Source organism: Monodelphis domestica, chromosome 2 (genome assembly GCF_027887165.1).
Source record: "Monodelphis domestica isolate mMonDom1 chromosome 2, mMonDom1.pri, whole genome shotgun sequence".
Classification (NCBI taxonomy): Eukaryota; Metazoa; Chordata; class Mammalia; order Didelphimorphia; family Didelphidae; genus Monodelphis; species Monodelphis domestica.
In genome coordinates, this window is record NC_077228.1 from 120,198,988 (window position 1) to 120,213,780 (window position 14,793).

General features: G+C 37.2%; 1 protein-coding gene across 9 annotated transcripts in view; it reads left to right on the top strand.

The window, feature by feature from the left end:
* Window positions 1–14,793, top strand: part of RPS6KC1 (ribosomal protein S6 kinase C1) — a 202,945-nt gene that overhangs the window by 25,021 nt on the left and 163,131 nt on the right. For 8 of the 9 annotated variants that reach the window (XR_008916212.1, XM_056815908.1, XM_007481378.2 and 5 more), the window contains one exon: window positions 10,536–10,656. The exons of the other annotated variant lie outside the window; for it this stretch is intronic. Coding sequence is in view for 5 of the 8 variants with exons in the window: in XM_056815908.1 (XP_056671886.1) it covers window positions 10,536–10,656 (121 nt within the window). In the remaining 3 variants the exon portion in view is untranslated. The remainder of the gene's footprint in view (window positions 1–10,535; window positions 10,657–14,793) is intronic. 9 annotated transcript variants of the gene reach the window in all.

Consider the following 14,793-nt stretch of genomic DNA (forward strand, 5'->3'; position numbering starts at 1 on the left):
TCTACTACCTGTTCTTTGATGTATAAATCTTTACCTTCCCCTTCTATCCTCTAAAATTACATTCTATCCTACTTGATAGCAACCTTATATATGGTTGCTGAAACTTGATGCTCGGGCTCATTGACTTTTGTAAACTGGAGATCTATGTCCTTAACTTGTAACAAACCAGTTTTCCTTCCCAATCTTTACATGTTGATAATTTTTATTGGCAGCATTACCTTATTAATAAATTCTTGGAAATTTTAATGTCAGTGTCAACTTGTCACGTGTTGGAATAAGGATTCCTTTTGGATATGATACTTCTAATTCTTAAGATTCTGTGATATTAATTAAATGAAGAATGACTTAGAAAAATAATTTAGGGTGATTTGATATAGACAATTTTTTCTTTCCTTCTTTGTTTCCCTTTGCCAAATAGGCATATTGTTTGAATTTAGAATAGTATTTTTATATTTTGTAGATCAGAGATTCTTAACCTGTGGCCCATGAATTTGCTTTAAAAAATATTTTGGTAACTATTTCAATAGAATTATTTTCTTTTAAGATCCCGTGTATTTTATTTTGTGCTTAAAAAAACAAACAAACATTATTCTCAGAATGAGGTCGTGGGCTTCACTAGGCTGCTAAAGTGGTCTATGAGGAACAGAAAAGTTAGGAATCAGTGTCCTAGATCTTCAAAACCACTAAAAGAATGTGAGCTCTTTGAGAGCAGAGATTGTTGTTTCTATTTGTATCCCTAGGGGTTAGGTTAGCACAGCGCTTTGCACATATTAAAAACAATAGATATCCCTTCTGCATCATGACTTTACCCATTGTAGCTTTGATGTATTGCAGGTTGGTATAAGAAATTAAATGAGAATTTTTGGGGAGTTTTGCAATAGTTGTAGGCTATATATAAAGGCTAACAGATGACAGAAAAAGGTTGGAAACCCAGAAATGCATAAAAATATATGGATAGTATTATATAATATCAACATATTTTATCTTTTAATACCATAAATTTACACCATTTCTTTTTTTAAAGTTAAAATAAATAAAAAGTTAAAGTTTGCAAAAATATCTTGAAAGCCAGCAGATGAATCACAAAGGCTAGAAATATAGCTATATCTTGATATTGATATACATCTAGCCTATGACCAAATACTTAACCCAAATTTTATAATAAGGTATTGTAAGCACCCATTAAAGAAAAAAGAAAAAGTTCAGATTTTTTTTTTCCCTAGGAGGAAGAGAGGCTCAAAAAATCTTATGTGGATTTTTTAGATTACAGGGGGCACCTTGCCACAATAATATTCCCCTCCCCCACCCCTAGCTCCCTTTCCCCCACCCTTACCTGTAAATCCTTCATTCTTTCATTCATGAATAAACTGATCATGCCTTTTAATAGGTTTTCTCTTTGATTATTGCCTCTTATGAATATATCAGCCTACTTTCTATCAGCCTCCTGTGACCTCCAGATGTGATTTCCTGACCATTAGCTAAAGCCTTTCTTTGTGGCATTTTGGCTTTATCTTATCTCACCCCCCTACTGCATTCTTGTGATTTTAAGATTATAGATAAAGGGCTAGGAGGGACCTTAGAGGTCCATTGGTATCAATCTCAAATAGAAATTGATCTTTGAGGGCCATATTGACTTAGAAAACTACAAATTAACAGTAGCTGGGTAGGGAGTAGTTAGAGTGCTGGGCCTAGAGTCAGTAAGTCGCATCTTCCTGAGTTCAGCTGTAGCCTCAAACATTTACTTGCTGTGTCACCCTGGGCAAGTTACTTAACCTGATTCACCTCAATTTCTTCATATGTAAAATGATTTGGAAAAGGAAATGGCAAACCACTAATATCTTTGCCAAGAAAACCCCAAATGGACTCACAAAGTCAGTCTGAAACAAATAAATAACAACAAATGTTGTGAAAGCTATCTACCCCTAGAGAAAGAACTGTTGGAGTCAGAATGGAGATGAAAGTGTATGATTTTTCAATTGTTTATTTGGGTTTATGTTTTGGGGTTTTGGTTTTATAAGATTACTAAATTACAAAAATGAACAATATGGAAAAAATAAAATGAAATGTATTACATTTTCAACTGGTTGTGACTGGAACTGTTCAGTTTTTGTAGCCTATTAGGGAAGGGGCTGGGATCTTTGAATTTGAGCAAAATCTTTGTTTTTTTCCAATCTTTTCATTTTATAAATGAGGACACCAAAGTCTAGAGAGGTTAAGTGACTTACCCAGGGTCACACAAGTAAAAAAAGGATAGAGGTGGGACTTGAACCTCGATTCTCTGACTCTAAATCCAATTTCCTTTACATTGCGTTATGTTGCTTCTCAATCAGAATTTCTATTTGTGTGTGGTACAGTAGAGAAGGGTGATACATGAAAGGAAGAAGAAAATCTGATTAAAATAATTTGATAAATACCATATTTAAAACATTCTGGATTATGATTTACTTTTTTTTTTTATTAAGCTTAGCAACCTATTCTTGGTGTGAAGCTTCCTCGATCCAGCGAGAAGCCTAAAGTAGGAAGATAGAGGAAGGATAGAAGTTCTGTATGCCGCGAGGGGGATGGCGGAGCCAAATTAGAGATATGAGGTGGCAGGAATGAGTCAGAAATCCAGGCTTTATTAATTATCAAGGAGCCACAGCAGAAACTCCGATCAGTGGACTACTCAGAAGGCTTATACCCGTCCAGTGATCCAGATTTAATACCACACAGGTCGGAGATATGATAGAGAAAAGAGAGTGCCTGGCCAAAGGCCAGGTCCCAGATGGGAGAGGTAGATCAGGAAAGGAATCAAAGATGGAGCTCCAGCAAAGATAGGGATCAGTGAGACCTGAGATCCAAGTGAGGAAGAGAGAGAAGAGAAGGCAGAGCTTGCTGTGCCCTGTATTTAATCTCTTTGATATGCAAATATACACAATACATAGGGATGATTATCATTGGTTAATGACAAGGTATAGGTGTGGTTTCTCTTAGCCAGGTGAGCACAAAGAAACCTGTTTTCCCGCCTAACCTGGGGGAAGCTGGGGTCAAGGGTCAGAGGCTTTCCTAGCCATGCTCAAGACTGAGCATGCTCAAGACTGAGCATGCTCTCTTCTAAGCCACTCTGTACATACTAACTGTTTCCCTTGCCCATAGCTATGGGTGGACTGCTACGTGGTGGAATTTTATTTAATGTGACTTAAGTGTAGCAAGGATTTTAATTTCAATTTCTATTGAGAAAAGATATTTTTGGCAAGAGATTCCTTAAATCACACTTGGATGCCTGCTGATCCTATGTAGGCTCATTTGTATTAAAGTCCAATTGTACCCCCCAAATTTCAAATTTGTTAGAAAGTGTTGATGAAACCAATTTTTTTTTCAGAAACAGAGGACATTTCTGTAATCTAATCAGTCAGTTTTTTAGTGCCAGGCACTGTACTAAATGCTAGAGATAAAAAAAAATGCTCTGTTCTCATGGAGTTTGTATCTAATAGGGGAAGAGGATGCACAAAAGAGAACTAAAAAACTGAGGCCCAGGACTGACATTCAAGAACATGGGGGACAAGTCAAAGATGGTTTAGAGCTATGTAGTTCAGAACAATGAGCATAATTTAGCCTTCGTAATCTGGGAGATTGTTTACTCTTTGGCTTCTTTATTGAAGTGCTCAATATTTCAGGCTACCTCACCTAGAGTTCATCTTGTTCTAGGAATTATAAAATCATTGATTTAGAATTGGAAAGCAACTTGGGGGGACATTTAATCTGATTCCTTCCTGCAGATAAGGACATCTAGGCTAGGGGAGGTTATGTGACTTAACCTAAGATCATATAAGTAGTGAAAATCAGAAATGGTATTTGAACCCAGGTCTTTTGACTCCATAGCCAGCTTCCTTTCTATTTTATTGGGCTGTATCCTTATCTTAGTGATATTATGAATTCACATTTAGGAAACAATATAGACAAGTTCATCTTCATGCTATTTTCTCCCATCTTTTTGTGTGATTGTGGGGAAAATTACCTACTCAAATTCTCGTCTACTTTGGATATTTTTATATTATTACTCTTTCTATAAACAAGCATTAATTAGTTGCCTACTATATTTTATTTTATTATTTTAAATTTTATTTAGTCAATTTAGAATATTTTTCCTTGGTTACAAGAGCCATATTCTTTCCCCCTCCCCTCCCCCAGCCCCTCCCGTAGCCTATGCAAAAGTTTCCTTGATCAAAACCTATTTCCATATTGTTATGTTTGCACTCAGGTGATCATTTAGAGTCTACATCCCCAATCATATCCCCATCAATCCATGTGATCAAACAGTTATTTTCCTTCTGTGTTTCTGTTCCCACAGTTTTTCCTCTGAATGTGGATAGCGTTCTTTCTCATAAATCCCTCCGAATTGTTCTGCATCATTGCATGGCTGCCAGTAGAGAAATTTGATTGTGCCACAGTGTATCAGTCTCTGTGTACTATGTTCTCCTGGTTCTAAGCTTCTTTTACTCTGCATCAGTTCCTGGAGGTCGTTTGAGTTCACATGGAATTTCTCCAGTTCATTATTCCTTTGAGCACAATCGTATTCCATCACCATCAGATACCACAATTTGTTCAGCCATTCCCCAATTGAAGGTCATCCCCTCATTTTCCAATTTTTTGCCACCACAAAGAGCACAGCTATGAATATTCTTGTACAAGTCTTTTTCCTTATTATCTCTTTGGGGTATAGACCCAGCAGTGCTATGGCTGGATCAAAGGGCAGACAGACTTTTAGCGCCCTGTAAAGATAATTTTATCGTTGTGACTTAAAATCTTAATAATTTGGTCGCCAGGGATGATTCCCAAATAATAAAATACCCAAGTCAGCTGGGAATTATGGAGATTTTAATTAATAAGGGGGAGGGATGGAGAGAGAGAGAGAGAGAGAGAGAGAGAGAGAGAGAGAGAGAGAGAGAGAGAGAGAGAGAGAGAGAGAGAGAGAGAGAATTAATTTAAACTGCTCTGGCTCAGGCTGGGCCAAGAAGTAGTTAAAGGCCTTGGCCAAAGGCCTCCCTGAGCCTAAGGGAAAGGGAGTCAGTCTTATCACTCACCATGAGACCATCTCCAAGCTGGGTTCCAATCCTCTACTGAACTCAATCTCCTGAAAAGAGTTCAGAATCATCCTGAACTAACTTTTAGCCTCCTTTTAAAGAGAATCTTCTCTTATGTCACCTCCCCTAATTTTTTACATCTACCAATCATAGTAGACCCTTTTTTCCAGGACTGCCCATTCTTAGTTCTCACTACTCTTTAGTTCTCACCTTCTCTGGTTAGATTATATCTTCTGAGGTACTTCACACTTCTTTGTTAAGCTTACTTTTTGTAAGTTACTTGACCTTTTTGTGATTAATTTAACCTTTACAGGTACTTAACACCCTTTTGTATTGGATCTAAAAATAGACTTAGTTTAAGGTTCTAGCTTCACTATAAGGTATGAGTTAAGTACCTTCATTGTTCAATCAGGAGTTTACAATTTTATCTTCCCCTAAAGTATGTCTAAGTATGGGTGGAGTAATGTAAAGTTCCCAAGACATTCCTGATTCTTGTTAGACCAAGTATTTCCATTGTTACAATAAGGAAATAGCTAAATCAAATCTTCTAAAGTACAGTATGAGTAGTTTTTAAGATTCACAGCCCTTTGGGCATAGTTCCAAATTGCCCTCTAGAATGGCTGGATCAGTTCACAGCTCCACTAGCAATGCATTAATGTCCCAATTTTGCCACATCCCCTCCAACATTCATTACTTTGCTGTCATGTTAGCCAATATGCTGGGTGGGAGGTGGTACCTCAGAGTTGTTTTGATTTGCATCTCTCTGATTATAAGAGATTTAGAACACTTTTTCATGTGCTTATTAATAGTTTTGATTTCGTTATCTGAAAATTGCCTATTAATGTCCCTTGCCCATCGATTGAGAAATGACTTGATTTTTTGTACAATTGATTTAGCTCTTTATAAATTTGAGTAATTAGACCTTTGCCAGAGGTTTTTGTTATGAAGATTGTTTCCCAATTTGTTACTTCCCTTCTAATTTTGGTTGCATTGATTTTATTTGTACAAATCCTTTTTAATTGAATGTAATCAAAATTATTTATTTTACATTTTGTAATTTTTTAAAACTCTTGCTTGGTCTTAAAATCTTTCCTTTCCCAGAGATCTGACAAGTATACTATTCTGTGTTCCCCTAACTTACTTATTGTTTCCTTCTTTATATTCAAGTCATTCACCCATTCTGAGATTATTTTGGTGTAAGGTGTGGATGTTGATCCAGACCCAATCTCTCTCATACTTGTCTTCCAATTTTCCCAGCAGTTTTTATCAAATAGTGGATTTTTGTTCCCAAAGCTGGTATCTTTAGGTTTATCATAGACTGTCTTGCTGAGGTCACTTTCTCCAAGTGTATTCCACTGATCCTCCTTTCTGTCTCTTAGCCAGTACCATATTGTTTTGATGACCACTGCTTTATAGGATAGTTTGAGATCTGCTACTGCTAGGCTTCTTTCCTTTGCATTTTTAAAAATTATTTCCCTGGTTAGCTTTGATCTTTTGTTCTTCCAAATGAACTTTGTTATGGTTTTTTTCTAATTCAGTAAAAAAGTTTTTTGGTAGTTCGATGGATATGGCACTAAGTAAGTAAATAAGTTTGGGTAGGATTGCCATTTTTATTATGTTAGCTCGTCCTACCCATGAACAATTAATGTTTTTTCAGTTATTTAGATCTAGTTTTAATTGTGTGGTAAGTGTTTTGTAGATGTGTTCATATAGTTCCTGTGTTTGTCTCAGCAGATTGATTCCTAAGTATTTTATATTGTCTCAGGTGACTTTAAATGGGATTTCTCTTTCTAATTCTTGCTGCTGAGATGTGCTGGAGATATATAGAAATGCTGGTGACTTATTTGGGTTTATTTTGTGTCCTGCAACTTTTCTAAAGTTGTTGATTATTTCCACTAGCTTTTTAGTTGATTCTCTAGGATTCTTTAAGTAGACCATCATATCCTCTGCAAAGAGTGATAGCTTGGTCTCCTCATTGCCAATTTTAATACCTTCAGTTTCTTTTTCTTCTCTAATTGCTAGTGCTAGTGTTTCTAGTACAATGTTAAATAAGAGAGGTGATAATGGGCATCCTTGTTTCACTCCTAATTTTATTGGGAAGGTTTCTAGTTTATCCCCATTGCAGATGATGTTGGCTGATGGTTTTAGATAGATATTGTTTATTATTTTTAGCAAAGGCCCTTCTATTCCTATGCTTTCTAGTGTTTTCAATAGGAATGGGTGTTGTATTTTGTTAAAGGCTTTTTCTGCATCTGTTGAGACAATCATGTGATTTTTGTTGGTTTGCTTGTTGATATGGTCAATTATGTGAATGGTTTTCCTAATATTGAACTATTCTTGCATTTGAGTACTATACTTTAGGCACATTCTTGAGTGCTGGAGATGCAAAGAAAAATAAAACTTTGCCCCCAAATGTTTTTCCTTTAAATGGTATATATATGTTTATACATATAGAACTATAATGAGTTTATGAAATAATGAGGTAATTTGGTTAGAGGAGATTGTGTAGCATTCCTGGAAGCACTTGAATTAAGGCTGAGGGAAACCAAGGCTTCTAAGAGGAGGAACTGAGGACAGAGTCAATTACAGGGGGGTTTGTGCGTGCGCGTGCGCGCGCGCGCGTGTGTGTGTGTGTGTGTGTGTGTGTGTGTGTGTATGGGGCAGGGGGCAGCCTGTGTAAAGGGATGAATATAGGAAATGAAATTTTTTTTTTAACCCTTACCTTCAATCTTGGAATCATTACTGTGTATTGGTTCCAAGGCAGAAGAGTGGTAAGGGCTAGGCAGTGGGGGTTAAGTGACTTGCCCAGGGTCACACAGCTGGGAAGTGTCTGAGGCCAGATTTGAACCTAGGACCTCCCATCTCTAGTTCTGGCTCTCAATCCACTGCTGCCCCCTGAACTTTGGGTTTAAGAAATAGCAAGGGGATTATTTTGGCTGGATTATAGAGTATATGAAGGGAAGTAATATGCACTGGAAAGGTAGGACAGAGCTAGAATGTGATATGCTTTAAATGACAAAAATAACAATAATACTGTTAGCTGGCATTTATATAACACTTAAAGATTTGTAACGTGAGGGGATGCCCATCAATTGGGGAATGGCTGAACAAATTGTGGTATATGTTGGTGATGGAATACTATTGTGCTAAAAGGAATAATAAAGTGGAGGAATTTCATGGAGACTGGAACAACCTCCAGGAAGTGATGCAGAGCGAGAGGAGCAGAACCAGGAGAACATTGTACACAGAGACTAATACACTGTGGTACAATCGAACGTAATGGACTTCTCCATTAGTGGCGGTGTAATGTCCCTGAACAATTTGCAGGGATCTAGGAGAAAAAAACACTATTCATAAGCAAAGGATAAACTATGGGAATGGAAACACCGAGAAAAAGCAACTGCCTGAATACAGGGGTTGAGGGGACATAACAGAGGAGAGACTCTAAATGAACACTCTAATGCCAATATTATCAACATAGCAATGGGTTCAAATCAAGAAAACATGTAATGCCCAGTGGACTTACGCGTCGGCTATGGGGGGTGGGGGGAGGAAAAGAAAATGATCTATGTCTTTAATGAATAATGCTTGGAAATGATCAAATAAAATATAATAAAAAAAAAGATTTGTAACGTGACTTACATATGTTATATCTGATCCTTACAATACTCTTGTGAAGTAGGTGCTATTATTATTATGCCTATTTTACAGTTGAAGAAACTGAGGTCAAGAGATAATAAATGGCTTGCCCAGTGTCAAATAATAATAATAGTAAACATTTATGTAGTGCTTACTACATAGAAGGTACTGTGTTAGTACTTTACAGTTATCTCATTGGATCCTCACAAGAACACAGGAAGGTAGATACTATTATTTCCCCATTTTATAGATGAGGAAACTGACACAAAACAAGTTAAGTGATTTGCCCAGGGTCACATAGCTAGTAACTGTCTGAGACAGGATTTGAATTTGTCTTCCTGACTACAAGCCCTATACTCTACCCTCTATGCCATATATTGTTGTTTATTCATTTGAGTCATGTCTGACTCTTCATGACCCCATTTGGAGTTTTCTTAGCAGTGATACTGGAGTGGTCTGCCGTTTCCTTCTCTAGCTCATTTTATAGCTGACAAGCTCAAGCAAACAGGGTGAAGTGACTTGCCCAGGATAATATAGCCAGTAAGTGCCTGAGGCCAGATTTGAACTTAGGAAGATGAGCCTTCCTGATTCCAGACCTGGCACCCTATCCACTGTGCTACTAGCTACCCTTAATTGTGCCTTATAGTTTCTCCATAGCATATAACTTTGTACTTCAAGGTAATATGGAACAGCTAAAACTTCTGGAGTAGGGAAATAATATAGTGAGATCTTTGCTTTAGAACTATAACTACAGCAGTTCCGTAGAGGATGGATTGGACAGGGGTGAGGTAGGGAGACCATTGAGGATGCTGTTGCAATAGCCTGAGCAAATAATTGGTGATTGAACTAGCATGGTGACTTTATGAGGAGAAAGATAGGAAGGAGAGATGTAGCAATTATCATTTGATTTAAGGGCAAGAGAAAATAAGGAGTCATGGATATATCCAGGATTTTAAATCTGGGTTATCAGACGGATGAGGGCACTCTTGCCAGAAAAAGGTTTATGTGTTTTGAGAGAAAAATAATGAATTGTATTCTGCACATTTGGATTTGAGATGCCCATGGGACATTTGGCTGAAAATATTCAATAGGCAGTATTAGGTAATGTGGGATCCAAACTTGGGAGAGAGTCTAGGGTTATATAGATCAAGGATCATCTATCTGCACAGAGATGATAACTGAATCCATGGTAGCTGATGGCCTCACTGAGAGAGAAGAAGAAAGTGCTCAGGATTAAGCACATAGTAATGGGGGTAGATGAGGATCCTGAGAAGGAGCAGTCAGAGATGTAGGAGAAGAATCAAGAAAGAGTAGTATCACAAAATAAAGAAAGAGAAAGTGTCCAGGAGGGGTTAATAATGCCAGTATCCTAAATATGTACTTTTCTTTTTAGAATCATAAGATTCTAGAAGGACAGAATATATATTTGACCATCTAGTCCTTCTCCGTGGAAATAGGAATTGGCTTTTTAAAGAGACTACAATAAAGTATTTAATGGCACTGGATGTTTCCATTCTAATTTACTGTATAAAATATATTTGTATAACAAATTTTCAAAAAGCTACGCAGAGCAACATAAGAATAAGAAATGCAAATTATATTTTTATTTTAAATGCAAATATCAATTGGCCACAAAATAGTTAACTATACTGGTTAGGACTTATACCATTGCCGTGTTTCCTTTGCATGAAAGCAATTTTTGATAACTTATTTAAAAAAGAATAACTTATAATTCAGGCATGTCGTGACTTTTGGTGTTTAGCATACGTGACCCAGATTGCATTACTATGAGTAGTTCCATTAATTTTTAACTTTTTTTTCCCTCTGCTTCAGATAATCGTTTGGAAGAGATACAGTGATTTTAAGAAACTGCACAAAGATCTCTGGCAAATTCACAAAAACTTATTCAGACATACAGAATTATTTCCACCTTTTGCTAAAGCAATAGTCTTTGGTAAGCATACTTTTCAAAACTCCTTAAGTTGCTTAGTAAATGTTAATTGCTAATAATATTTAACTGGTAGACTCTGAAACCACTGACATGTTAAAAATAGACATCATACTTTTTTGTTATGTTTGCTATATTAATACTCTTAATTGTAATCTGGTGTCCTAAATTTTATTTTCATGTGACTCATGCAGTATTTTCTCAACTTAAAATATAAACACCCTCAGAGATATATTTATAGAAAGTACTGTAAGTTTATTTTTAATACTTTTTTTGGTTTTCTTCTGACATTATGAATAGTTTGTTCTAGCCTCATACCCCAGAAAAAGGCATGTTGAAATGCTTTGAATATGTTGTTAGATGTGTCTCTACTCTTTGCCTCATGGCACTTCTCAGGCCAGTTCAATTGTATAAAAACTTTCTTTATTTGTGTTGGTACCAAAGTGATTAAACCTAACCTTATAAGTTAATTTATATCTTTTTGCAGAGGTCTAGACCTACCAGGAAATGGCCATTTTTCAGGACATCAGAGAGACAAGTTTGTTCAGTGTCTTCTTCCCACTCCTTACATTTTAAACTGCTGTTCATTATGCTTGAGTTAGGGACCTTACCAGTCCCGTAATATAGGAATTCCCAAATGACTTAGCTATGTGTAGTATCTACCAGGTATATGGACTTTTGTATGTGGGAGGGAGAGTCTCTACAGATAGGAAGGACAGAAAGAAATCCCCTGAAGACATCTCTTGTACCATGCCTTGGTACTTTGCTTGGGACTCCTTAAATTGGAGCAAGGGCAATCACTCTACGAACTGTGTATGCCTGGTCTCTGAAACCATTGTTAATGTAACTGTGCCATTCTTCACTTTGTGTATTATCATCTGTCTCTCTTTCTTGTCCCTTTGGACAAAAGCTTGCATGGAAGAGCACAGGAATTAGAATTAAAGGACCTGAGATCGAATCCTGACCTGTGTATCTTTGGGTAAGCCAGCCTCTCTTGGCTTTGTTTTTCTCATCTGTAAATATTCTGGGGGTTGAACTAGATTGTCTTTAAGGGCCTTTCCAGCTCTAAATTGGTGCTTTTAGGTTTATCTCTCCCTCTAACTTCTTAACGTGCTCTTCTAAAAACCTTTTATTTTATTTTCCATTTCTGATTTTTTCCCTGCCTCTCTTAAACCTGCTATTGTTACTCATTGGCAATTCTTAGGGAGAAAGGCATAAAAAGTATAACTTTTGTTTCCTCAAGGAAATATTTATTAAAACTTATTAATTATATTGGAATCATAGACTTAGAGCTGGAAGGGACTTCAAAGTCCATCTACTCCAAACTCTTCATTTTAAAGATGAGGAAACTGAGGTCGTGGGAGATAAGTGACTTGTCCCAGTCCACATTCATAGTAAACATATTTGGTGGGATTTGAAGCCATGTCTTGTGACTTTAGAACCAGTGCTCTTTCCATAAAACTGTGCTATATCTTTCATTCTGAGATTACCTTTCTTTTTGTTATTTAACTTAGTGTTTGTTTATTTTTTTAATATGTCAATATAATTTTAAAAATAAACAATTTCTGGCATTTTGCTCTCAACCCTCTTCCCTACCTGAGTTGGCAGGTAATATGATATGGTTTGTACTTGTATTATCATACAATGCATATTTCCACATTTATCATGTTGTAAAAGAAGACTAACACTAATACTAGAGAATAATAACACTAACACTAGAGAAAAATTCATGGAGGAAATAAAGTAAAGAATAGTATATTTCAATCTACATTCAGACTATCAATTCCTTCTGTGGTGGTGAATAGCCTTTTTTTGTCATGAGTCCCTTGGAGTTGTCCTGGAGATTTGCATTGTTTATAATAGTTAATTCATTCACAGTTAATTATTGCACTTTATTGCTGTTACTGTGTACAATGTTCTGGTTCTACTAACTTCATTTTGTATCACTTCATTTAAGTCTTTGCAAATTTTTTTTGTGATCATCTTGTTTGTCATTTCTTATGGTACTGCAATATTCCATTATAATCATATGCCACAACCTGTTCAGCCATTTCCCATGAGATTACCTTTCTCTATATATATCACACACACATTTGTTTCACTTCCCTCTAGGATTCAGTTTCCATGATGATAATAATTCTTAAATCAGTGGTTAAAAAAAATGAAGAGAAATGTCTATAAGTTCCTTTATTTAGTTCTCTGTGGCTGTCAGAAACCTGCAGAGGCTCTGAGTTAGAGATAAGCCAGGGTAGGTGGAAGGCTCTGCCCCTACCCTGCCTGAGATCCTGACTTGGAGACAGGCCCCAATTACGGACCTGAGCCACAACAGGAGAGAGAGGAATAGATAAGGACTCAAGCAGCACCTCCTTGGGTCACAGCAGAAATGTGGCTAGATTAGTGTACAGCTAGTGCACTGCTCAAGCAGTCTTGCTAGAGATGAGAAAGAAACAGGGTCAGACCCATAATTATGCAGCACAGACACAGTCCAATTAACAGTTGGAGGCCATACCCAAGCAACTAGCCACTGAGTATGAGCTAGCACCAGACCGAGGCCTGTGTAGCATGCAGGGGCAAGGAGCCCTTCGCAGTATGGGGTCAGATCATCACCTACCATCCTTGAACCATAGGAGACAGGACCAGCTTAACACGCAGGCCTCTATTGTCGAAATCACATCAGGAGAAAGGGTCAGGTGTATAAGCCGGGACTCCCCCAAAGTAGGGCTTAGTCATCCTCCCACTTTGTGCCACCTCAGTCTTGTACAGGGGGTGGGGAGGAGGAGAAGGAAGAAGAGGAAGAGGATGATGATTAGGTTAGAAGTTTAACACAATTTCTTCTAAGTTCAAAAATCCTCTTGGGATTTAGTCTCAGGTACTCTGGCTTCTAAATGGACTGGCTGGCTACAATATCCTGTCATTATTGCTCCTTCCAGGCCTGATGAGGGACTCACCCCTTAAATTGGAGACAAATGAAACACATCAGAAACAAATACCCCTAGACCCAAACATTTGAGTCTGGGTGAAAGAGAGGCAGGGAAATATATTTCCTCCTCTTGGTTTAGTTCATGACACCTGTGCTGTTGTTGAATTGTGTGTGATTTTTGCTACCCAGAAACTGCAGGAAAGACTACACAGAAAAGAGAGAGACCAGCTAATTTTAAAGACGCAACTTATTTTGGCTGTTTAGCCAATTGAAGGAGGCTACTCTTACTCATGTGATATGGGAACTTAGGGTGCTTCATTTAAGGACTTTTGGATATGTACTGGCAAGCCCTCTTACCCTAAGGAAGGACATTTCTATTTCTCATACTTACTTCGTTCCTGGGCTAGGCTCAACGTTATCCAAAAATTATGTTGAAGACAACTATATAATTAATCTTATGCATATATGCAAGGTTATATGGATTTTCTGGATTGTATGTCTTTTTCACAAGGGAAGATTCAAATGTCTTTACTGTTTCTAATTCCACTACTGCATTCTCAACATAAAGGTTGTACTTAACTGCAATCTTTTGTAGAAAGTCAGCAAAGAACTGTGAAACATCTTTGAATTGCATAAAATGTTGTCCATAGCATCCCAATCTCATCTAACCCTACTAGCTCCAGGTTAGAAGAATGCTCTTTCCCTTGTTTGGGACAACACATTTGCAATATCATGTTGGACTTATTGGTCAGAAAGAAATAGCAAATCAGTATCATTGATCCTGCTTAGAGAGTTGAGTTGACGGGCAGGGTGCTCAAGATAGAGTTATCCTGGAAGAGGTGATTGTGCAGTTGCTACAGAATATTTGAAAGGTCTTCAAAAACGGAATTTATTTTTCCCACCATAAATGCTCTTTTCTCACTGGGAGTCAACTGAAAAACTACAGGCATTAATTACCTCAGGAAAAAAAATGGATAGAATTTGCAAGACTGAAAGAAACTGCATTCTCAAGGGGCAATGAAACAATATCATTCTTGAGGGTAAAGACAACTTTTCTACTCCTTTCACTGTCACCAAAACAGTAGCTTGAGTACCATGGAATAATTATCCACAGCATGTCCAGACTATAAAAGATCTTCCATAGAAAACCCATGGATTATGCAGCCACATCTGGGATTCAATTTCTGAGTATTAGCCAATTTCCATCTCTGAAAACAATGGAT